Source organism: Taudactylus pleione, unplaced genomic scaffold (genome assembly GCF_031769625.1).
Source record: "Taudactylus pleione unplaced genomic scaffold, aTauple2 ptg000265l, whole genome shotgun sequence".
Classification (NCBI taxonomy): domain Eukaryota; kingdom Metazoa; phylum Chordata; class Amphibia; order Anura; family Myobatrachidae; genus Taudactylus; species Taudactylus pleione.
Window position 1 is genome coordinate 8,485,665 of NW_028284667.1, and position 24,913 is coordinate 8,510,577.

General features: G+C 45.7%; 1 protein-coding gene across 1 annotated transcript in view; it reads right to left on the bottom strand.

Annotated features, from left to right (window-relative positions):
* Nucleotides 1–24,913, bottom strand: part of EGFL6 (EGF like domain multiple 6) — a 186,845-nt gene that overhangs the window by 11,743 nt on the left and 150,189 nt on the right. Inside the window, exons 9-10 of the mRNA XM_088481197.1 lie at nt 15,898–15,975; nt 14,175–14,270 (exon numbers count right to left, since the gene is read on the bottom strand). Coding sequence (XP_088337323.1) covers nt 14,175–14,270; nt 15,898–15,975 — 174 coding nt within the window. The remainder of the gene's footprint in view (nt 1–14,174; nt 14,271–15,897; nt 15,976–24,913) is intronic.

Sequence of the window (24,913 nt, forward strand, 5' to 3'; positions counted from 1 at the left end):
CAGTGACCCCTCCAAGCGGGATATGGGCTTGTGCGGCTCCCTGTAAGCAGGTCGTGGTCCTTTGACTTGGTGACCAAGGCCTGCAGGGAAAAGAGAATCAAAACACCTGTGGCCCAAGGGTAATGTCTGGAATAGGCATGTGGGGAGTGGGATAGAACTCCTGGCTGGAGAAAGGCACTTGAGGTGCTGGCTAGAGTGGTGTGGAGTTTTATTGGTAGGCTGAGGTAACAGCTGGATATCCCACGAAGTATATACCGGATTGCCGGCCGGAGATCATGCACTAGGGTGCAATGAGACGAAGGGTTAACCTGCACACAGGCTGTGATGGTGAAAGCACTGCGATGAGATGAAGGGTTAACTTACACACAGGCTGTGATGGTAAAAGCACTGTGATGAGATGAAGGGTTAACTTGCACACAGGCTGTTGCTTAGTAAAGGCACTGTGGAGAGATGGAGGTTAAACTTGCACACAGGCTGTTGATTAGTAAAGGCACTGTGGAGAGATGGAGGTTAAACTTGCACACAGGCTGTTGATTAGTAAGGGCACTGTGGAGAGATGGAGGTTAAACTTGCACACACGCTGTTGATTAGTAAAGGCACTGTGAAGAGATGGAGGTTAGCTTTCACACAGGCTGTTGATAGTAAAGGCACTGTGGAGAAATGGAGGTTAAACTTGCACACAGGCTGTTGATAGTAAAGGCACTGTGGTGAGATAGCGTAGAAGCTCTGGAAGAAACACACTGGAAGCACGGGAACCTGGAACGAGACTCCTCTAGTTACACTAGCGGCGACAATGATTGTTCAGGGAACTACCTGGAGCACAGGAGCCGGATATATACCCCTGGAAGCCTGCTGATAGGCCCACAGCGTCAGCTGACCAGCCGGGCCACTCAGGGAAGGAAGTACTGACATAGGGAAAGTGTCATGGCGGCGCCCATGACGGAAACTGCGATCCCCGCTCACCGGGTCGCCTGACACCACAGCTACATGGTGAATGCTCAGCTCCTCCCATGTCGCCGCGCCAGCCACCCGACTGCCCAGGAAGTCAGAGGAAGCCGGCGGGACGGTAAGGGACGGCGATCCCCGGCTGAACTCTGACAACAGTTTTATCAGGTCAGTGTATAATCATTATGGCTGGCATTAGTGTGCAGCTAAAACATTTATCAGAGTCCACCGACCATATTAAATACATTCACTGGGGTAAAGCATGTAGTCAGGATAAATTACAGTTGACCAATTTTTCCCTGAAACGGATAATAATACAAAGAAATGATGACAGTATGATTTTCTACTGTTCCTTCATTTATTGGGGAAATCCCTAAGGCATTTAGAATAGCATATTAAGGGCGTCATTTATCAATGAGTTATATCATTCACAACGAGTGATAAAACTTGTTGCATATGACATTGGCATACCTCCCAACATGACCCTCTCCAGGACGGACACAATGCTCTTGTCCTGGACTTCCCTGGTAAGAGGTGGGGCTGCAGCGCAGTTCAAAATTCAAATAGGGGAGCCACACCAACTGTCATTTCACACGCTGCCAAACGTCACTGGCTGGGACTCACTGGCAGTTGGTGTGACTCCCCTATTTGAATGTTGGACTGTACTGCAGCCCTACCTCTGGAGCCTCCACCAATCATAAATTACCAGGGAAGTCCAGGACCAGAGCTTGTGTCCCTCCTGGAGAGGGTCATGTTGGGAGGTGTGTATTGGTGCTCCAGCCAATCAGTTCCCAACTGTCATCTGTTTACAGTTGGGAGCTGATAGGCCTGAGGTCCATTTATCATACTCAATGGGCGGAATTCAGGGCCTGATTCAGAGTCGGACGCTATTTGCGCTCGCTCGTTCAGAAAAAGGGGCCGGATATTTAAATAGAGCGCTCGCTCTTTGCAGTCTGTTGACGCCTCTATGTCTGAACGTGCGAACGAAACATGCGCTCGCTATTCTTTAAAAAACGCCCCCTGGCCGCTCGCATCCTACGTCATCTCCGCTATTTATTAGATGAATCGAGTACATCGAAAGGCGTCTGAACTGCTCGCAGTGCTTGTGGTAGCATTTTCCTACCGCAATCATGCGAGCAGTTCAGGCTAAAAGACAACCAAGTGACGTGGTCGATGACGCTACTTTGTTAATTATGCACACCCATAAAACGCCCATTTTGACCGTTTGGCATGCCTGCGTTCGGATTTCCACTCCCCGTTTTCAAGCACCTTCCCCTGTTACCACCCACAAATGCCTCATTCTGTCACTCAAATTAGCAGGCATTCGCTATTTTGCGAGCACACAATTTCCGACCGCAATGACTGGTTCGTGCATGCGTATTACAACCCATGCGCATGCGCAGTTGTGCGAACATCGCTCGGAGCGAACAAGCGGCCGCTTACGAGCGGCTCTGAATCAGGGCCTCAATTCTTTCCAGCCCCTAGCTGAAATGTGCGAAAAGTGACATGTTTGGGCACCCAAAGATCACTTTTCGCGATCGCGCCCAGCACTTTGGTCGGGTTTAGCTGCTTTACGCGGCTAAACCTGACCTCTATGGGCGCGATCAGCACGAAAATCTTGAACAATTGCATAGCGGCCCGCGATCTCCTGTCACTTTAGACGGGAGATGCGGGCCGCGAAAACAATTGAATTCCGCCCAATGAGTTTTATCTCTAGTTGCGAATGATAAAACTCGTTGATAAATAGGCCCCAAGGAAAGGAAAAGTCCTAGAAGAACACAGCTCATAGTAGATAGCAAAAATAGGTTCCTGAAGCTCACATTCAACAAAAGTACTCTTGAGGGCTTCAATCTCAGGGCCTGATTCAACAAGGAACGCAGTTGCTAATACGCACGCAATCGGTCGATTAATTCGCATTGCGTAGGCATCGCAGTGCACGAACTAGCAATAGCGATGGGAACTGCGTTTGAAGAGGCTACGCAGACTTAGAGCAGGGTGATTGACAGTAAGTGTCATTTGTGGGTGATGAGGAGGTTTGTCGGGCGAACGCAGGCGTGCCAGTACGTTTCAACGCCGTTGCAGGGGCATGCATAAATTAGCCACTGCGATACCAGACGACTCCTGAGGTCTCATAGCGTGTGCTGAAGTTAGCAATTCCCAAGTGAGGTAATTGTGCATATGGGTACGATGTTACCGATTGTTTCGCTTTGTTGCCCTAGTATACGGATGTGTGTAAGAGGAAGTGGGCATCCTTATGTTAGGCTGTGATCGCAATGCGATTGCAAACATTTGCATTTCACTGCTGATATTAGCAACTGCGTAGCGTGCGTATTAGCAGACTTCTAGCGATCCTTGCTGAATCAGGCCCTCAGTTTGAACTGTGTATTTCATATGCATATATATAAATGGCATGGTGAGGGAGGTGATGATGGAGTATATATTGTGAGGACAATGTTGTAAAGTCTTTGAAAAATGGTAATCTTGTAATACATATATATATATATATATATATATATATATATACCTACCACTTAGCCTAATTAAGAAAATCATTGAAAGACTAGTATTGGAAATTGAAGGTTGCGCCACTGGTCGAAGCGGTAAGGGGTTTAGAAGTATACACGGAAGGAATTGAATGATTTGGTATTGGCAGATCTAGATTAGGAACCCCACTTCTATATGTACTGTAGCACACATAATGGTCTCATAGGTTCAGGCAATTGAAGCCTAAAACTGTAAAGCCATGTTAGTTAGGTATGAGTATACTGGGGTAATGATTAATTCTTTTTGCCCTGCCAGCCAACTGGTCTGCCTTTACTTCTGCCATTTGTGTTGCCCCTGGCCTTTCCTATAAAACCATTTAGGTTAAATAAATCACCTAAGCACATAGAGGGTGAAATACTCCCCCTTTTATAATATAAAAACACAACATAAAACAATAGCAAAATGCCACAATACCCTGGGGTTCACCACATTACAAACTACACACTCTCCTATACCTCTTCAGCATCTTTATCTCACTCATTTTGATGCACAATTCTTTCTGTTCTGCTCTTCAATTCTCTATGCACTTGGCAGGGACTAAGAATAAGGTCTTCACACTTTTTGCAGGTGAACAATGAAGCCAAGTATGTGGAGACCTCCAGATCCAGTTGCAGCCACTCTTCGATGCGCCACCTCTTACCTGTGTCATATTCATATTGCAGTGCTCCCAATCCAACTGGAGCCATTAGCCCATGATGGCACTGACTAGGTTACATTCACCAACCAACCACCCCAAATGCACTGCAACTGCACCTTGTTAACCACTGCTTTTAATTCATTCCATATGCGCTGTCCCTTGGATCTCCCTCAGCCTTTAGGTAATTGTGATCGGCACATGCGACCTGTCTCCTGCATATCTGTCCAAACAGGATGTGACCCAGCGAAATGCCTACTAGATGAGTAAAAGGTGCATCTCTTAAAGAACAAAGGAGCAACACTATAGCAGTTTAGCGCCCCACCTTGCAAGATTTAAAAATACATACACCGCTTTACCTTACAATACATACACATAAAAAAACAATATTGGTACACATAGTGATACACAGTCTAGCAAGGAGGGGGTGTCCAGTGGTTAAATATTCAATGCTTGATTCTCTTGAGTTGGTTCTGGTAACACATTTACTGGGCAGCTAGATAGTACAGTTGTACAGTATGTTAAGGAAATTGAGCCCCACCAACCTGATATACAGTATATGTGCCTTCAGCACCAGATTACGTACCCTGGGCATGACATTCATAGGAGAGCAGTGACAGAAAAATAAAAAGATGTTATTTATTATAGTAGAAATGGCAGTTATGCAAGAAACACAAAACAAATATGTCATCAAGCATAGAAATAATTATTAAAATTTAAGAAAAATTAAAAGCTTAAGAAAAGTACTATAGAGATAAACATGAAGTGCTGAAAAAAATCATATATAAAAATACATAACATTTTATTTGTAGTGAAAATAGGGTTAGAAGGTTAGAAGAATGTCCATGTATTAGAGCACAGTATTTATTTGGAATTAAATAAACAATATAGTTCACTAGCTTTTCAGAATTAGGTTAACCTGTAAACTGCTGTGTGTACACATAGGTATATATATATATATATATATATATATACATATATATATATATGTATATATACTGAAGTGGCAAAACTCATGAGATAGATGCCTAGTATTGTGTAGGGCCCACTCTAGCCAGTTGTAGTGCAACAACTCAACGTAGCATCAATTCCACACGTGGACAGAATACCTCTAGAAAGATGTTGACCCATGCATATCCTTATTATAATGAATATTCATTGTTGGGGTACATGAAGTCCATGAAGGGCTGCAAATGGCCATCAAGCAATGCATCGTAGAGGTAACCCATCAATGATGTGTTCAAGCAGGCCAGCGGACCCAATCCATGCCACGTAAACACACCACCCACCATTATGGAACCCCACCAGCCTGCATGGTGCCTTGTTGAAAACTGGGGTCCATGGCCTCGTGGGGTCTGCGCCACATCCAAACCTTACCATCAGCCTGAAACAACTGGAACCATGACTTGTCAGTCCACGCCACATGTTGCCAGTCCTCCAGGTCCAATTAGTGATGTCACAAGCCCAGGTGAGGCACTGTGTCCGGATCCATAGTGGTAACAAGGGAACTCTGGTGGATCTTCTGCTCCCAAATCCCATAGAAGCTAAAGAACACTGCACTTACCTACTGGATCTGCATCTAGTACCACTTGCTTTGAATATGGATGTGACCATGGACAAATCTGGCCAGATGCCGCTCGTCACGATCATTGAACACCCTTGGTCGGCCACTGCGCTGTCCACTGTGGGTGGTAATAACTTCAGTGAGGTATTCTCAGTACACACGTGACACCATAGATTGAGGAATGTTGAATATCCACACAACTTCAGAAATGGAATGCCCCAATGGGCACCCACTGTCATGCCCCATTAAAACTCCGATAATTCACATTTCCTTGCCATGAGCAGCCTAGTTGGTGTTCAAACTGATGTCAGATGTCAGATTACAACTGATGATGTAGGTTCTCTAAATACTGCTATCCCATTGGCCATACATACACATGAATAAAATGATCTATTCCCAGAATTACTCTATGTCTTTCATAATTATTAACAAATAAAAATTAGAGGGCTGCACAAAAATTAATGAAGGAATGAGCTTCCCGCAAATAAGTACCGAATGTGATTGAGTAAGTTTGGAGTGGATACCAGCTGAAGTACTGGGGTGGTGTGTCAACTGATACAAGCTAAGACTGGAGCTATAAATTGGTCCATGTACAGGCAAGAAGTCAGGACAGGTGCCAAAACAGGATAACCAGGTTCAAGTTTGAGGCAGACGGCAGACAGTAATAATCCTATAAACGGGCAAAGATCATGATAATGAAAGATCAACAACAGGTCAAGAACAATCTAGACCAACAATATGAATCAATCAAAATAGTGGAAAGCACCTTAGATAACATACTTTTAGCTAGTAATTTAATCAGCACTGAGTGTATTGATATCCTGCCTTAAATGCCCACAGCCTGCAGGTGACTGACTGCGACCAGGAAGACTACATTTTGATCCTGGTATTAAATCCTGTAGAGTACATCAGTGCTTTTTAGTCCACGATTGTGACAATACACTTCTGGAAATCACTCGGTGTCAGGGCTGAAGGGAGAATGACCCAGTACCTCTCAAAGGTAGCGCTGTAACAATGCACACTTGTGGGTGGCTGAGTGTGGCCTAGCGTTATCATGTAGCATTACAACACCTGTTTGCAACAACCCAGGTGTTGTAATGCTGCAACAATTGTGGACAGCATTTACAGTATCTCCCTTGGTGAGGAAATCAACAAGAAACACACCCTTGTGGTCCCAAAACACGGTCACCATGAACTTCTTTGATAATAAAGTTGTCTTTAATTTCTTTTAAGGAGGGGGCGATGCGTGTTCCTATGTCATGGATGTTTGCTTTGTCTCCTGTATTACATGATGCATCCATGCTTCAGCGCCTGTAACAACACGCTGCCGGAATAGCACTCCCTCCTCATGGTACCATGTCAAGTGCATAGGAGACAATCCCATCCTATTGGTTTTGTGAATTTCTGTGAGTTGCTTTGGTTCCAGCATGAACATTTTTCCCTGTACCCCAGTAGCTCATGAACAATGTTGTGCACAGTACCCACTGAGATAACTCAAATACGTCTTTCCTCCTGAATCAGACCTTCAATGCGGCACAAATTGTCATCTGTGGTGGATGTGCTTGGCCGGCCAGATAGCTGCTCATCTTGAATGTCTGCCCTGCCGTTATCAAAGGCAGTACACCAAACCCAAACCTTTTTTCGTGACATGATGTTATCACCATACACCTTGACAAGTTGGTGATGAATTTCAGCTGCTGATGTGCCCTTTAGATGCAGAATTTTGATCACACAATGCACATCATTGTTTGACCATGTTTCCGCCAGCCCCGCCATCTTACAATTGACCTTGGGACAGTATGACGGATATGAGGCGCAGTCTAATGACTGTGAGGGGAAGCAGGTGTCTATCTGCTCTGGGCTGGCGGGAAAGTAGAATGAAATAGCTAACATTACACACATGAGAGGTCTTATTACCTTAGTTATTGAAGTACTCTCATTCTTAGGTCTGGATACGTTCTCTAGTTGAAAAGACATGCACCCGGAGGAGAGTGTTCCTGGCGAGGGTGTTGGGAGCTGACCGAGGTCGAAGCAGCCGATGAATGCAGTCAAGGAGGAGGTCTTTATTATTGACATTAGGAAACAGCTTTCCGAAAAGATACATAGTATAGTCCAATATTTCTGGGCTAGAGATTGAGGCAGGAATGCCTCATATTTTGATGGTATTTCTCTAAGAACGGTCTTACATATCGTTCTGCATTTGGTCATTAACTGAAATCAAATTGTTGCGTGATGTGACCAGGTTAGGCTACTTACCGGCCCGTCGGGATCTCCAACATCAGGATGCCGCTGTCGGTCTTCTGACATATGGATTCCATATATTGGGCCTGATTCAGACCCACTCGCGAGCGGCTGTCCGCTCGCAAGTGGGTCGATGTTCTGGACTGAGCATGCGCACGACGGAGGGAGCTCCGTCGTGCGCATGCGCCAGACGCGACGAGCGAAGGAAAGTCCTTCGCTCGTTGTGTCTGATCAAAGGGGGCGTGCTGTCGATGTTGATTGACAGCACGCCCCCTTTGGTAGGCGTGCCTCCCTGACGGGGGCGTTCCCATGGGAACGCCTCCCGTCAGAAGCCGGCCCACTGACATCACTAGTGATGTCAGTGGGAGTGATTTTGGCTCTGATAGAGCCAAAATCACTCCGGAGCATGAGGTTGAAAACCTCAACCGCAGGCTCCGGCTCGCAGTTTTGATAGTCGCGATGGTCAAGACCATCGCGGCCATCAAACTGCACGCTCGTATAGCCTGTGGGTGGTGACCCACAGCTATACGAGCGTCCAGGAGGACGCTCCATTTTCATGGAGGCCGGCCCTCATTCAGAGCGTGCGCTCTGCTCAGAGCGTACGGCTCTGAATGAGGGCCATTGTTAGGGGTAAAATCAACTTATTTATTTTTGTAAATTATACAACAGCAGCATTTATTATCATACTTCAATTTAGGCTTGGATCAAGGATAGAAATTCACTGAGGTGTAGCCTTGCTGAATATATGCTACACTTACAGCAATCAGGTTGTTATTATCTATGGTGAAATTAACTGAAAAATGTGTAATTCTGCAATAAACTCTCTCTCTCTCTCTCTCTCTCTCTCTCTCTCTCTCTCTCTCTCTCTCTCTTCTATTCCCTGAACCTCTGAGGTTTCTCTGAGAACCTCCTGCAGTTTGCGGAAATCTGGCCAGCATGCAGTTTAAAAGTGAACTTCTGCAGATGTCAGTTATCAACACAGCTAACGAGCTGCAGTTTCTGTCCAACCTCGGGGTTTGAGGCATGGGGCTCCTCCAATTGTTCTTGAGTCGTGGACTCGGGGTTTGAGGCATGGGGCTCCTCCAATTGTTCTTGAGTCGTGGACTCGGGGTTTGAGGCATGGGGCTCCTCCAATTGTTCTTGAGTCGTGGATGATGGGATTGCTATAGACATAAAAATTGTGCACAAAACTTCTTGTTTGCTCAGTTTAATTTCTTTATGATGGATAGAACAATATGTAACTTGAGGACAGCACATGAACAGATGTTAAATGTAATATAATTCCCAAAGTAAGTATTTGTGTATGGCAGTATTTACAGGATAACGTAAGGGTGCTCCCATCTCGCATAGTGAAAAAGTCATTATTTGGCAAAGGAAACAAGTGATCAATTATTTTTATGTTACTCTGAGGACAATGTTTCATTAGAGACTGTGTATAATATTTATGTTGCCTCTGCAAAGAAACCAGTATGGCAGCTCTAAATGCAAATCTGAATATATTTTAATAAGAAAACATACACCGCTTTTACACCGAAGTCCCGGGTCTGAACCGGGATTTGGAACCCGGATCAGACCCGGGACAGCCCCTCTTTTACACCGCGGGTTCACACCGGATCCGGGTCAGCACTGACCTGACTCTCCGGCACAGGTGAGCGGCGCTTCTTCCCCTCCCTCCACCTCCGCGATCTACTTACCTTACTCCGCAGTGGTCCGGAGGCAGGAAGGGCGTGTGGGGTGCGCTGCTCCTCTCTGGGATGCAACTAGATCCCTCTGGTCGGCCCGGCAGTGGAAGCGCCACTGAAGCAGGCCACTCCGGCCAATCATCGTGACCTGGGCCACGCCGTTTACATTGCAGGGTGACACGGGAACGACCCGTGCTCAACTCTGCAAGCTAGCCGGGTCGGATCCCCAGGTCACTGGTCCGTTTACACCGACTAAAATCCCGGGTTGATGCACGTGAACACGTAAAAGGAGTAATAAATGGAACAACTGTGAAAACTATTTAGAGTGTCCTCCTTTTCATTCCATATTAAAGTAGCTATGCCAGAAAGATGGTCTATTTTCTTTTTTAATAGCAAATAAAGTCTAATTACATACATTATTCTTAGCTGTACTCCTATGCATCATTATCTCATTTTTAAAATCTCTGGAGGGCGCACAGTATATCTTCACAGGAAGACAGCTCTCAGCATAGCATGTGAAAGCAGAGGGTACAGTTTTTACAGAACACAAAGCAGTCAGAGCCCAAAGGGGCATCCCAAAGCTTTTCTGCTACCTACATCATGTGTCATGTGACTATGGTTGCCATGGTAGTCCATGACACTTTGCAGAATTATAAATAATTAATATTAGCAAAAACAGGCAAACCAAGTAAAAATGGTAAATACTGTACCAAGATTATTCTTATAGGCTACTACAGTGATTTATGTAAAACACACACATATGCACACTATTGTTTCAAGGGTTTGCTGGTTTAAAAAGACGGGCGTATCAACCCATTGGCCAGGATGGCACTCACCAGGGGCGCCGACCAAAGGGGGAGCGCCGCCCGGCAGTGCCACCAGCAGCCAAGGGGTGGACTAGTCCCCCGGCCCCACAAGTGTAGGGCAGACCGCAGTGAGAGCGGCCTGCCCTACACAGTTTACAAACACATAGCCGCCAGTGGCTGCTGTGTGTTTGTAACAGCAGCCAGCCAATAAGAGTCAGACAGATTCTCATTTGCTGCTGCATTGTCCGTGGAGGGAGCCGGCTGGAGCTCACTCATGAGCTCCATCTTTCGGCTCCCCCCACAGCATGTGATGGGAGAGACGTCATGACGTCTCTCCCATGCAGGAGAAGAGCGGGCCAGGACTCAGGGCCTGATTCAGAGCCGGACGCTATTTGCGCTCGCTCGTTCAGAAAAAGGGGCCGGATATTTAAATTGAGCGCTCGCTCTTTGCGGTGTGTTGATGCCTCTATGTCTGAGCGAGCGAACGAAACATGCGCTCGCTATTTTGTAAAGACGCCCCCTGGCCGCTCGCATCATACGTTATCTCCGCTATTTATTTGATTAATCGAGTACATCGAAAGGCGTCTGAACTGCTCGCAGTGCTTGTGGTAGGTTTATCCTACCGCAATCATGCGAACAGTTCAGGTTAAGAGACAACCAAGTGACGTGGCCGATGACGCTGCTTTGTTAATTATGCACACCCTTAAAACGCCCGTTTTGACCGTTTGGCACGCCCGCGTTCGGATCTCCACTCCCCGTTTTCAAGCACCTTCCCCTGTTACCACCCACAAACGCCTCATCCTGTCACTCAAATTAGCAGGCACTCGCTATTTTGCGAGCGCTCGATTTCTGACCGCACTGACTGGTTGGCGCATGCGCATTACGACCCATACGCATGCGCAGATGTGCGAACATCGCTCGGAGCGAACGAGCGGCCGCTTACGAGCGGCTCTGAATCAGGCCCTCAGAGCGGACGGCGGCGGTTGGGTCAGGAGTGGGGATCAGGTAAATTATATATTTTTTTCTTTGTGTGTGTGTGTAAGCCTGGCACAGCAGGGGGGGGTACTGAAATAGGGGTGGCTACTACTGGGGGCACTTTATGGGGGGTGCCCGCTACTGGGGGCACTGTATAGGGGTGGCCACTACTGGGGGCAATTAAAGGGGGTGGTCACTACTGGCGACACTGTATAGGGGTGGCCACTACTGGGGGAAATTTAGGGGGGGTGGCCACTACTGGGGGCACTGTTTAGGGGGGACTACTACTGTGGGCACTGCAGCATAAGGGGGATTACTACTGAGGCACTGTATAGGGGGACTACTGCTGGGGGCAATGCAGCATAGGGGGGATTACTACTGGGGCACTGTATAGGGGGGGACTACTACTGGGGGCAATGCAGCATAGGGGGGATTACTACTGGGGCACTGTATAGGGGGGACTACTACTGGGGGCAATGCAGCATAGGGGGGTTACTACAGGCGGCACTGTATAGGGGGACTACTACTGGGGGCAATGCAGCGTAGGGGGGATTACTACTGGGGGCACTGTATAGGGGGGACTACTACTGGGGGCAATGCAGCATAGGGGGGATTACTACTGGGGGCACTGTATAGGGGGGACTACTACTGGGGGCAATGCAGCATAGGAGGATTACTACTGGGGGCACTGTATAGGGGGGGACTACTACTGGGGGCACTGTATAGGGGGAACTACTACTGGGGGCAATACAGCATAGGGAGGATTACTACTGGGGGCACTGCATAGGGGGGCACCAGTCCATTACATTGCCAGGGGCGCTTGCAGGGCCGTTTCTAGGGGCAGGCGACCCGTGCAATCGCACGGGGCGCGCTGCCTCCTACCCCTGCTGTAGAAACAGCATGTTAACTGCCGGGCGCCCGCTGAGATTCAGTTACCAGCGGGCGCCCGGCAGAGCAGAGCAGACGGAGACGGAGGCTCCTGCTTCCGGCTCCCACAATGTGCACTATGGGAGGACGTCATGACGTCTTTCCCATAGTGCAGAGAGAGGAGCAGCCGAGCGGAGCGAACGCAAGAGCGGGGCTGAAGGTAAGTAAGTGTTACTGTTTTTTTTTTTTTTTGTGTGCAGGCAGCCCGGACAATACTTGGGGGGAGGCACTACTACTGGGGGCACTTCTGCTGGGGGAGCCACCACTACTGGGGGCACCTGGGCACAGCTACTAGGGACATTACTCTGGGGGCACTTCCACTGGGGGAGACACTACTACTGGGGACATTACTCGGGGGGCACTTCTACTGGGGTTATTGCTTAGGAGGCACCACTACTGGGTGCATTACTCAGGGGCCAAGGGCACTTCTACTGGGGGCACTACTACTTGGGGCTTTTCTACTTGGGGCACTACTACAAAGGGAGCATTACTATTGGGGGAACTAATACAGGGGCATTAATACTGGGGAATTTATAAAGGGGACACTACTACAGGGGGCATTACTATTGGGGGCAATACAACTGGGGACACTACTACTGGGGCACTACAACAGGGACCATTACTATTGGGGGCATTACTGATGGGGGCATGACTACAGGGGACATGACTACAGGGGACACTACTAATGGGGGCTCTGCATAAGTTACACTACCAATGTGGGCACTGCATAAGGGGCATAAATACAGGGGACACTGCATATGGGGACAACTACAGGGGGCACTGCATAATGGGCACTTTTGCCTGAGAGCCAGTGGGGGGGAAGCCTAAGACCTGTCGGGATGGAATGGTAAGGGAGGGGGCTGGAATGAAGTGTGTATTATGTGAATCATGTTTTTTCAATGTGTTTTATGTGGTTCTGGATTTAATAATGTATTTGAGGTGGATGTGGTTTTAAAACGTAGTTTATGTGCCTCTGGCTTTTCCAATATATTTTATGTGGAAGTGGTTTGTTGCATTGTATTTTATGTGGATCTGGCTGGGCTCGCTCCCAACGCGACTAAAACCGGGTGTGATGCAAGGTCATACTTCTGCAAATGTCACACCACAGGCATGCACACAGAAATGCGGCGTGGGCTTGTGACAGCTAGGCCACACCCCATTTTTTGAGCGCACGCCTCCGGCGCGCGCATGCTGTCTATCTTTTATTTAGCTACATATATTTTTCAGCGCTTTGCCTCTGACAGGTTAGACACCCCTGTACTCAGTAGTCACGGTGGCTGTCATTCTGTGATCTTTCTAGATCACGCTCCCTTACTGTGATACCACACCCCCTCACGATGACGCCACGCCCACTCCACAATATTACTGCTTCGAGGGGGGGGGGGCGCATTTTGACAGCTCGCACTGGGAGCCTCAGACCCTAGAAACTGCCCTGGGCGCTTGGATCCCTAGATACACCTCTGTAAAAAGACTTCTATCTTTCAAGTAAAATTAGTGCAATTGTAACACAAAAAAACGACGACTATGTCACTGCATTCTCATTACTGTATCTGCTTTCTGCACCGCCCCCACTCTGTCCCTCCCTGCTCCCCTTCCTGTGTGCAGCTCTGCCCTGCTCCATTCACCTGTCTACTGCTATTCCATTCTGCTCCCTCTCTTCCTGGTTCTCTGTCCCCCCCCTTCACTGTTTTATCCCGCCCCCACTCAATACTGTTAATAACAATATTACATCATACATAACCAGTGCATTGGATTGGAAAGATAAATAAATATTACAATAATATTTGATATAACTGAATTGCTAGTTACCTTTTCCAACTATCCTGCTTCCTAAATGCTGCACAACCTTCACTTACCACGACTCCGATTTGTATGTTTCCAATCAAAGTCATCTTCAGTCTCCTGCTTCCAGTCACAGGCTCCACGATCAAAGGTACAGTCTATCGTCACCTCTGAACATTTGGAAAAATCAAAGGAAAGATCATATGTTATTATAAAGCCTGTATTCCAGTGAGAAAAAAAATGAAATGACTGTAAAGCTATTTCGAAACGCATTAGTAATGCTGCAAATTAATATCCTTCACTACAAATTGCAAACTGTAGGCACTAGGAACCACTGTGGGGGTCATTTTTATGAGAATAAAAAGCACAAGGAAGTGCACAGCCAGACCTTACTCCTGCGTTTCTGCTCCTCTGCCTGGTTTTGCACTGTTATTTGTGGGAGTGTGCAACTAGCTTCAATCAGTGGATGAGTTTGGATCACACTGGACTGTTACGAGCCAGGCAACCTGCCTTTTGTGTTCAAACAAGTGTATTTTTCCTTTTTTTTCTTTAGATATTTTTGGAACTGTAGTACATGTTATTAAAGAACAAACATAAACATTCAACATAAAACAGGGATGGGTAATTTGGTAGCTGAAGGAACTATTCAAGATAGTATTCACTGATAAACGACTTATACTAAAAAATTTATTAGCTTCCTATCTAACAATATACAGTATATAACAAAAGATGATTGGCTTTATCCAGATTTGCTCTATTATTGCAGTGATGAAAGAGTAATATAAAATGGGCTAATATGGATATCAATAACTTTACACCAGAGTTCTAACCATTGATTCCCAGTGAAAGAAAATTATTTCTCGGTATCTTGTAATACTGTACACTCGGCATTGGGATTCCGAAGCCGGTATTTTGACCGTTGGCATCCCGCACGCCGGGATGCTGACTACATCCCCCCAGGGTGCAAGGTCACTCTCATCTGGTGCTCCCATTTTATCTGCTAAGGCTCCTACTCATTAGGAAACATTAGAGCATTGTACTCCATGGTGATCAGACTTTTGGAATTATGGTGGGTAGGCCAAAGAGATTCTAATAAGGTTTTGGATGGGTGGGGGTCCCCCTGAGACTGCCTGTTGTATATGTGACTGGCAGGTAGCGCTTCTAAAGGGAAGACACTGCCAATCACATTGTAGCCAGTGTAGTCACGGACTGCACTGACTACACCGAGGTGGTGGATTTTACTGGGGGGGCTGCAGCCCTGCAGCCCCTAGGTAAAAATCGCCACTGGTTGCAACGGTGATTCCAGCCTGCGACGTTGGTCGCAGTGCTGGGAATACAAATGCAGCAAGGAGGTGTCTGACAGCTCCTTCTGCATTTGCATCTGAGATGGACAGAATTGCACAGCTGCCTGTGTGCGTCTCTGCAAATCCAGCCATCTCTCATTCAGGCCCAGAGTACCTTCAGCCTGGACAGCAGCGGAGCTATCCCTGGAAAGAACACGCTTAACAAAATGTGCTCTTATCTATATTTCTGATCATCATGTGACCAGGTGACATGAGGTCCACTTTAATAATGGTATTTTGAGTTTATTAAATGTATTTACTGGGAGATCAACATAGTCATATACTGATACATTTCATGACGAGTGTCATTATATAGTAAACAAAAGCAGGTAATTTGCGGAAAATCAACTAAAATGTAATTTTCTATAAGGAAAATGTAACATTTCATATGATCGCAGACTGTAATATAAACATTTTTTTGTTAGTGGTATATTTGTAATTACTATTTACTTACCTTCTGAATTTAGGTGAGGAGCCTTTTGGATAACTGGATGTGGGCTATAGGCAGGCTCTTCTCTTTTAACCTGTAGAGCTAATGCAAACAAAGGTCAGACACATGCCCATTATAAACACTGTATTAGATCATACTTTACATCATTGCCAATTGGAAAATAAGAATGCCTCACTGATTCTCCTATTTCATACCCACATCTTGGCTGGTCGCACCTACTCCTTTTCCATGCACTTTTAGGGTATATGCTAATTCATACATTGTTGTTTATTGCTGTATATGGCCCTCATTCAGACCCACTCGCAAGCGGGCGCACGTACGTTAGGCGTACGTACAAAAATATTTAAATTCAATGGCTCGCTCGTATTTTCGTTCGCATCTAAAATTCCTCCCAGAACTCTGACGACCCCTCCTCTAACTAACGAGCGTACGAAATAGCGAGCGTACATCCCCGAAATGGCTTGAAAGGAACGCACGCACAAGTATAAACAGGAAGTGGCCTTGTCAGATGTCGATTACCTGCTCCTTTATTCTGCCTACCTCCATCAATCGTATCATGCCAATCAATGTATCAATTAGCTTAATTGTTTGTTTTTTTTCAACACAATGAAAGAAACTTTACTCTTGTCTGTGTTTGTGTTTACCCGCAGAATACGTACGGATGAAACATTCGCTTGTATTGTTTAAAAAACATGTGAACCACAATTAAACAATTGTACTATTGCTGTGTATCCCCGCATATTTCCCTGGGTTCATTTCTTTATTTAAATTTGCTTACGCATGTCACTGCATCAAGCCTATCCTAACTCTCCAGAGATTTCTGGCCCTGTCGAACACATGACTCATACACTAACCAATAAAATTGCTCCTGTTAATTTCCAAAATACATTAGCCAATCAGAAAATTTTTACACACTTTATCAAAAATGATTTTTAAGAAAAACACCATTGCCATCATGAGAGCCTCCGCATTCACCAGGCGTGAGCTGCTGGTGCTTACGGAGGTCATGGATCGCCGGATCACCAGCCAGCCAGAAACCATGACCAACCGGCAGAAGCGCTCCGCGTATGCGGAGGTACGGTCCCGCCTGCGGTCCTTTGGATCACGCCGCAACATCGGCCAGCTGGAGCGCAGGTGGTCCGACCTGCAACGGCGAACGCCCCGCTTGCTGGCATGCTTTCGCATGCAGATCCTGGCAAGTAAGTGTTATGTATTGTGGTTTTAATGTTTGTGTTTGTGGGGCAAACTGCGTGTGCATGTTTTCCTGTCTGTTCAATTTATTATTTGTACTCATATCTGCGTCTGCATGTTTTCCTGTCTGTTCAATTTATTATTTGTACTCATATCTGCGTCTGCATGTTTTCCTGTCTGTTCAATTTATTATTTGTACTCATATCTGCGTCTGCATGTTTTCCTGTCTGTTCTATTTTTTTTTTGTACTCATATCTGCGTCTGCATGTTTTCCTGTCTGTTCAATTTATTATTTGTACTCATATCTGCGTCTGCATGTTTTCCTGTCTGTTCAATTTATTATTTGTACTCATATCTGCGTCTGCATGTTTTCCTGTCTGTTCAATTTATTATTTGTACTCATATCTGCGTCTGCATGTTTTCCTGTCTGTTCTATTTTTTTTTTGTACTCATATCTGCGTCTGCATGTTTTCCTGTCTGTTCTATTTATTATTTGTACTCATATCTGCGTCTGCATGTTTTCCTGTCTGTTCTATTTTTTTTTTGTACTCATATCTGCGTCTGCATGTTTTCCTGTCTGTTCAATTTATTATTTGTACTCATATCTGCGTCTGCATGTTTTCCTGTCTGTTCAATTTATTATTTGTACTCATATCTGCGTCTGCATGTTTTCCTGTCTGTTCTATTTTTTTTTTGTACTCATATCTGCGTCTGCATGTTTTCCCTCTTTTTATGAATTTTTAATTCTACTGCTTTTTTTTTTTTTTTTGTTTGTTTGTTTGGCCGGATTTGTCCATAAACTAAACGCAATTTATTTGACATATTTTAGGGGGACAGCCAAGACTCCGCCGTCAACGTCGGCGTTCCCGCCCACTCTCCCCAACCCCCAGCCAACACTCCACCCCAAATCTTTCCCCTATTCCCCACTCCTCCCCATCCTTCCCAGACCCTCTCCCGGAAATGTCGGGACTCCTTCCCCTCCGTCCCACTTCCCCCTCTCCTCCACCCACCCCTCTTCCAATTACCCCCTCCCCGGAGTCCAGCATAACTCCGCCCCATTCTTTGGGGAATGACGGATCCTCCGAGGAGGATCATGGAGGTTTTGTCGGAGCTTCAGATTTGTTTCCCGGTATGTTTTTTAATATTTTTTTTTAAAGCACAAACTGTTTGTATGTAATCATGTGTCGTGCCTTTCTTCGTGTTTTTGTGGCTTGACTTTTGTTGATTGTGAAGGTTTGCCTTTACCTCTTCCTGGTGATTTAAGCATACACATATCATACCTGTGGGAATTTGTACCTAGGCCTTGTATTTTTGCCAGCCCACACTTTTTATTTATGTTTTTGGGTTTAGGAGTGATTTGTTTTTTAAATAATGTTTTTCTGTGGAGTCCCTATTGTTGTATTAACCCACACACTTTTCTCACCCACAGAGGAACAGAGGCGTCGCCAAGAGGTGGCGGATGTTGTGGGGCAGATGCGCCACCATGTAATCGGCCTTCTGGTGGCCCTCGACCGACTGTCTGGCCTCCTTCGGCATTAGATTTTTTTTTTTGGTTGTATTTTCCCAATAAAATTTTAATGACAAATATACGTTGTGGATCATTTTTTAAAACCAAAACCAAGATAGTTTAGCCTGACATAAGTTCCTGCAAGGATTTCCCTTTTGTAAAAGTTAGATTGTGTTTTGTCTTTGTATGTCAAACAGACACCAGAAACACATAACAGTAACAATGTAATTTCCCTTTTTGGGTGTAGTGTCAATTTCAGATTTCTACATTTTCCAGGTTCCTACTTGGTGCGCAAGCTGCTTAGGCCAATCTTACAAATCCCAAGGTTGGGCCAGGCTTCCTTTTGGTGTGGATTTGAAAGCTGAAAACATATTTCAGTTTTGCTCATCTGGCGTCAGTACTGGTTTACCCCTTAGTCAAATGTAACTTGTGTTAACCTGGTTACACTTGCTGTTAACGTCCCAAAAAAGGAAGACCATTTCACTCTTCAAACATTTATTCACCACATAACAGAGCAAACAAAGTGGTCACTCCCCAAAAAAATACACAGTGATAAATTCAAATACAACACATACCAAGAAAAAAATAAATAAAAACACAAAATCAAGAACTGGTTGACGAAGGACCATGCCAACATGATTCCACAAACATGGCGTTGCGATATGGGTTCCAGAATATATGCCCAAAAGGACCAGATCCAGGTTTGGTAAGGGTAGCAGGAAGTAGTGAGCGTTGGAGTGCCAAAGATTATGTGAACAAACAGAAGATGGTGCGAAAAAAAAAAATTAATTAGATGTTTGCCCAAAAAAAAAAACACATTAGGTATAAACACTGGAGTTTTGAACAAACTTACCTAAAAAATCTGGCCACCACATCATCGCGTATGGCCCCCCCACATACTGACCTTCGACCAACCTCGGGGGGGCCATCCTCAGGTAAGGCATCCTCTGGCTGCATTGGGACACCACTCCTTATGGCAATGTTGTGAAATATCCCACACAGGACCACAATTTTAGACACCATATCCGGCACATACATGAGCTCGCCACCAGAGCGGTGGAGGCATCTGAATCGGCCTTTTAAAAGGCCGATACAGCGCTCCACCACTTGCCTGGTGGCTGTAAGTGCGGAATTATACGCACTTTGTGGCCCTGGTGTGGGAGCCAAATAAGGAGTGAGCAGCCAGGACATGCAAGGGTATCCACTGTCTCCTGTGAACAAAAATAGACCACATCAGGAACACTGTGTATCAAGCTTAACATTGTTATGTACTAAAGGTCTCCACTTACCCAGAAGCCACGCATCACCAGCTTGTAGGTTGGTTAATTTCTGCCATATCCCTGATTGCCGGATGACGAAGGAGTCATGAGCACTTCCGGGTAATTTAGCATTCAGGGACAGGATCTGGAGGGAGGCATCACATACCACCATTACATTCAGGGAGTGATAGTGTTTCCTGTTTCTAAATATGGCCTCCAGCCGTGCTGGAGGCTGAAGTGGTATGTGAGTACCATCCACAACCCCTATGATGTGTGGGAAGCCAGCTATTTGGTAAAAATTGGCCTTGGCCACACTAAGGGCACCCATATCCAAAGGCATTTGAATAAAATGATGGAGGTGCTTGAAAAGTGCCTCCATCACTGCCCTCAGGATCCGGGAAAAGGAGGATTGGGAGATGCCCGCCACTATTCCGACCGTTGTTTGAAACGATCCTGAGGCACAGAAATGTAACACCGCCATAAATTGCGTCAGTGGTGGTATTGCTGTTGGACTGTCAATTTGCCGCTCAAGATCACTTTCTATTAATGAGAGAGTGTCTATGATGATTTTGGGAGGTAGACGGTAGCGTCTTAAAACCTCATCATCGGGCATTCCAAAAAGGGTGACACGTGTTCGAAATATCTGGGGCCTTGCATGCCTACGATGCCTACGCCTGGGACGAGTTTGAGGTTGGTCGTCTTCCGGGAGCAGGGCCAGAACAATTCGCCCCAGATCTATCTGAAATTCAAAGTTCACTATGTAAGGCTTTTGACCCACCCCAAAAGTAAGAAAAAAAAACTTAGCTTTCTGATACCATCCATAGCTGCTTACATGCCGGGGTATTGTCATGATATGTATAAACTGTAAAAAAGGCAACAATGAGACGTCAAAAATGTAAAGGGTTTTTTTTTAGGTAAAAAATTGTTGCAAGCCAACACAGAAAATAACGGAAAAACACATTTGGCCATCGCTGAAAACTACATTGCACACCGTACGTCAATTAGGGTTCAAATGGACCCAAAAAATGGAAAAGGGAAAAGCAAAACTGGATTATATGATGAATAAGCCGTCCAAAATGCGGTAAATTATTCGCAAATGCAAGTCACTACACCAACAGTCCAAAATGCGGTAAATTATTCGCAAATGCAAGTCACTACACCAACAGTCCAAAATGCGGTAAATTATTCGCAAATGCAAGTCACTACACCAACAGTCCAAAATGCGGTAAATTATTCGCAAATGCAAGTCACTACACCAACAGTCCAAAATGCGGTAAATTATTCGCAAATGCAAGTCACTACACCAACAGTCCAAAATGCGGTAATTCATTCGCAAATGCAAGACAAAAAATGGACTTACCCAACTCGAATATATAAGATGTCCTCAAAAAACTTCTTTGGGTCCGAAAACAAAAAAAAACTAACAAATATGAAATGAGTGTTAAACAAATTAACTAACCACAAAACAGAAGAATACAACAATTGGCCACAAATTTGAATGCACAAAACTTACCAAATCAGGAAAGGATGTTGAAAAAATGAAAAAAATGCGAACGGAAAAACAAAAGAAATGTAGCAAAAACAAACAAAAAAACAACTCTCCAAATTCCTCCAAACGCAACCAACCAACCAAATCCAAACCACTTCAGCGACAACACTCCAACAACCCCACCTCGAATCCACACACACCAAGCCATAAATAGTGTTTATTTTCCCGCACAAATTAAGGATGAATCATAGGGACGCACAATCAATGATGCGGCCGCAATCTAACGACGCATGTATAAATACGTCACAAAATCACATAGAATTTCTGGATGATTTCATGCTGGAAGCAGAGACATGGCTTCAAACCAGGGAAACAATGGTCAAAATTGCGGCGGTAAGGCCTTCATGCATTTTGTGTCAATGAGTATTTTAAAACATAATATTGTGCAAGTTGTGAAGTGGCTAAATCTGCATATTTACCCAAATAGGTGAGGAGGATGACATGGAAGAGACTGCTGGCCCCAGTCAACCCGCCAAAGCTGCAAAAAAAAAAAAGGCAGCCACATTTCACAAGCAAGGAGATGGAGGTTTTGATCCAGAAGTGCGTTGACATCCTGCCCCAGGCAGCCAGGAATATGAGCCAAAGCCAGAAGTGGAGAATGTGGGAGGAGGTCGCCGTTGCTGTCAATAGGGTGGGTGATTATGTCCGTCTAGCCCGGGATGTCAAACGGCGGTAAGTAAACACTTTCCCATCCTATAAACAAACCCCATTGTTAAAAAAAGGATAATGGTTCCAAATTCATTCCACAGATGGGCAGACTTCAAATATCGTCTAAAGCAAAAACTTGCCGACAGGGCTAGGCATGCAAGGGGGACAGGTGGGGGTCCCACCCCTGTGTCATTGGAGTTGACAGACTTAGAAGAGATGGCACAGGGGTGTGTGCAGGCTGTGGAGGTGTTTGGCGTGTCCAACATGGATACGGACATGCCAGACTTTGCGGCTCCTCATGTTGGCCAAGGTAAGTCTTGTGATGTCACCATCTCAGAAATGCTATTGTGCCAATATGTAGATTCTAATGTGAGTCTTTTGTCCAATTTCCTAACAGAGACAGAGGCGGATGAGTCTGCTCCAGAGGGGAGCCTTGGCCGCAGAATTTCTGCTGACTCTGCAGGGGAGGAACCAGTACATCCGGCTGAGGACCCTGCAGAAGCCAGTCCAGGGCGTGCCCCCTCGCAGGCAGTGGGCCTCCTCACAGAACTCAATTTTAAATCGGATTGCCATACGGAGATTCTGCAGAGGATGGACGCCAGTCTGATACGGGTGGCTGAGGCCCTGGAGCAAAATGCTGCGGCCAACGTGACCATTGCTCAGGCCCTGGCGGAAAATACCAGGGCCAACATCCGCATCGCCGATGCCCTGGAGCAGCTCGTTCGCCAGCACATGGTGGAGCCGACCTCCCTTCCTGCCGGAACATCCAGATCCTCCACCTCTGGCACAACATCAGCCAATCCTCCAAATGTGCCTAGCCCTGTGCCTAGTCCAGAGGCCACAACATCTGCCTCTGGACAGGCCAGCCCGATGGCATCCCGGACCCGGTCTGGCGCCCACCCTCACCCATCCAAACGGCCGAGAAAACGGTGACAGCAATGGCGACTTTTCCCACTTTCCTTCTGTGCTTGGCTCATATTCCTTTCTGGTCAAAACTTCCCTCTCCTTTCTTGTGAAATGTTTTTAAATTTTGTATTTACGATTATGTTAGTAGTTATGTTTTTTTTTTTTTTAGTTCAAATATCTTGGCCACAAAAAAAGGCAATACAATATTATGCCAATTTGTTTGTGTGTAAACAATAAATTTTACAAAAAAAACAGACATTGTATTGTGACATTATTGTACAAATGGGTTACATTTAATCCTGGCCTTAAACGCAAAAACTGACCCTCTTATGTTAAAAAAAAGGCCTCTTTAAGGAACGTTTAAAAAAACACATAGCGATGCAAATTCCACAGTAAACCAAAAAAAAGGGGAGCTAATTAAAAGATGATGACATTATTTTTACAATAGGCCATAACCAACAAATTGTAGTCAAAAAAAAAACACAAAAATGTACGCTAATTGATTATGTAATCATGACATTAGCAGCTCTGATTTCCACCTGCGTACGCTTTTGTGCTATCCCAATAAACTGCTTTCCAAACACATACCAAGCCGGATTTCAATCCAACACTAATTACTTTACTGACCAGCCACGATTAATCGCAGCACCATCGTGGAGTCCCGGGACGGAGGAGAAGGCCATCGCCAATGTGGTCGAGTAATCCTGACCCTAAGCTGTGCGAGCATTTTGAAGGGAAAGCGGATGTTTCAGTGACGTATGAGACGGTCCGAACACATTTGACGTTCGCATCTGCTAATGTATGTACGCCCCAAAAACGCTTCGCCACGCCTGCGTTTTGTCATCTCCACCCCCGTCAACACCCAAAAACGCCCTGTTCTGTCAATCACATTTGACATGTCACTTCCTGTACGCTATTTTAGGAACGAGAGAAAAAAAGCTCGCAATTTGCCGTACGCGCATGCGCGGTGTAACCCCGACGCATGCGCGGTTAGTCAACATCGGAACGCAACGAGCGTACTGTTGTTAACGTGCGGCTCTGAATGAGGGCCTATATTCAAACTGGAGCTTTCCTCTTTCCAGACTCTGGGGGGTATAAATATTTACTAAATGTTGATTTAACATCGCTCAGAATCGATTAACATCAATGTTGTGTTTCTGGAGCTAAATCACACATTTATTAACAGACAATTTTTTATTTCGTTTTTTAAGTATTAGTAAATGTGACTTAGCCCCAGAAACACAGCATCGATGTTAATCGATTTTGAACTATTTTAAATCGATTTAAATCGACCTTTAGTAAAAATAACCCTGGTAGAGAGAACACAGATGGATATGTACTTATTGTGCTTGTGCCCTTGCCTTAGTACCTTCAGGTCGAAGAACTGAAAATATCTGGGTCGGGCTTCTAAGGGTAATGGACAATACACTGAAGTGCCTAAAGTCATTGGATAGCGTTAAGAAAAGGTAATGGTAGGTGGTGTCAACGCAGTGTGACATCTTGGAAATGCCCAGACCTGCATCAGTTAAAATCTTACATCTTGTGAGTCAGTTTGAGCAATAGCTATGCTGGTCATGGCAAGGCAATATGAATTATCGGAGTTTGAATGGGACCAGCAGCGGCTCCTGCCCTCTTACCTGAGGGAGGCTGACATAACTGCTGGTCTGGCCATGGCTGGGTCCTGGCACCTGCGCTATGAAACTGGAAGGCGCCGGGACCAGAGCATGCACATAAGAGGAGGCGCATGCGCATAACATCGGCTTCTGGGGACTGCATTGGTTGCAGCCTCCAGAAATCCTGTAGGGCTGCCCAAAAGTTAATCGCAGCCTGGACTGGCAGTCCCAGGTGGTGGAGACACCTCCCCTTGGGGCTGCTTCTCCTTTGTGTGACTGGCAGGTGGCACTTCAAATGGGAAGCAACTTCCAGTCACAGTGAAGTCAGTGCAGTCACTGATTGCAA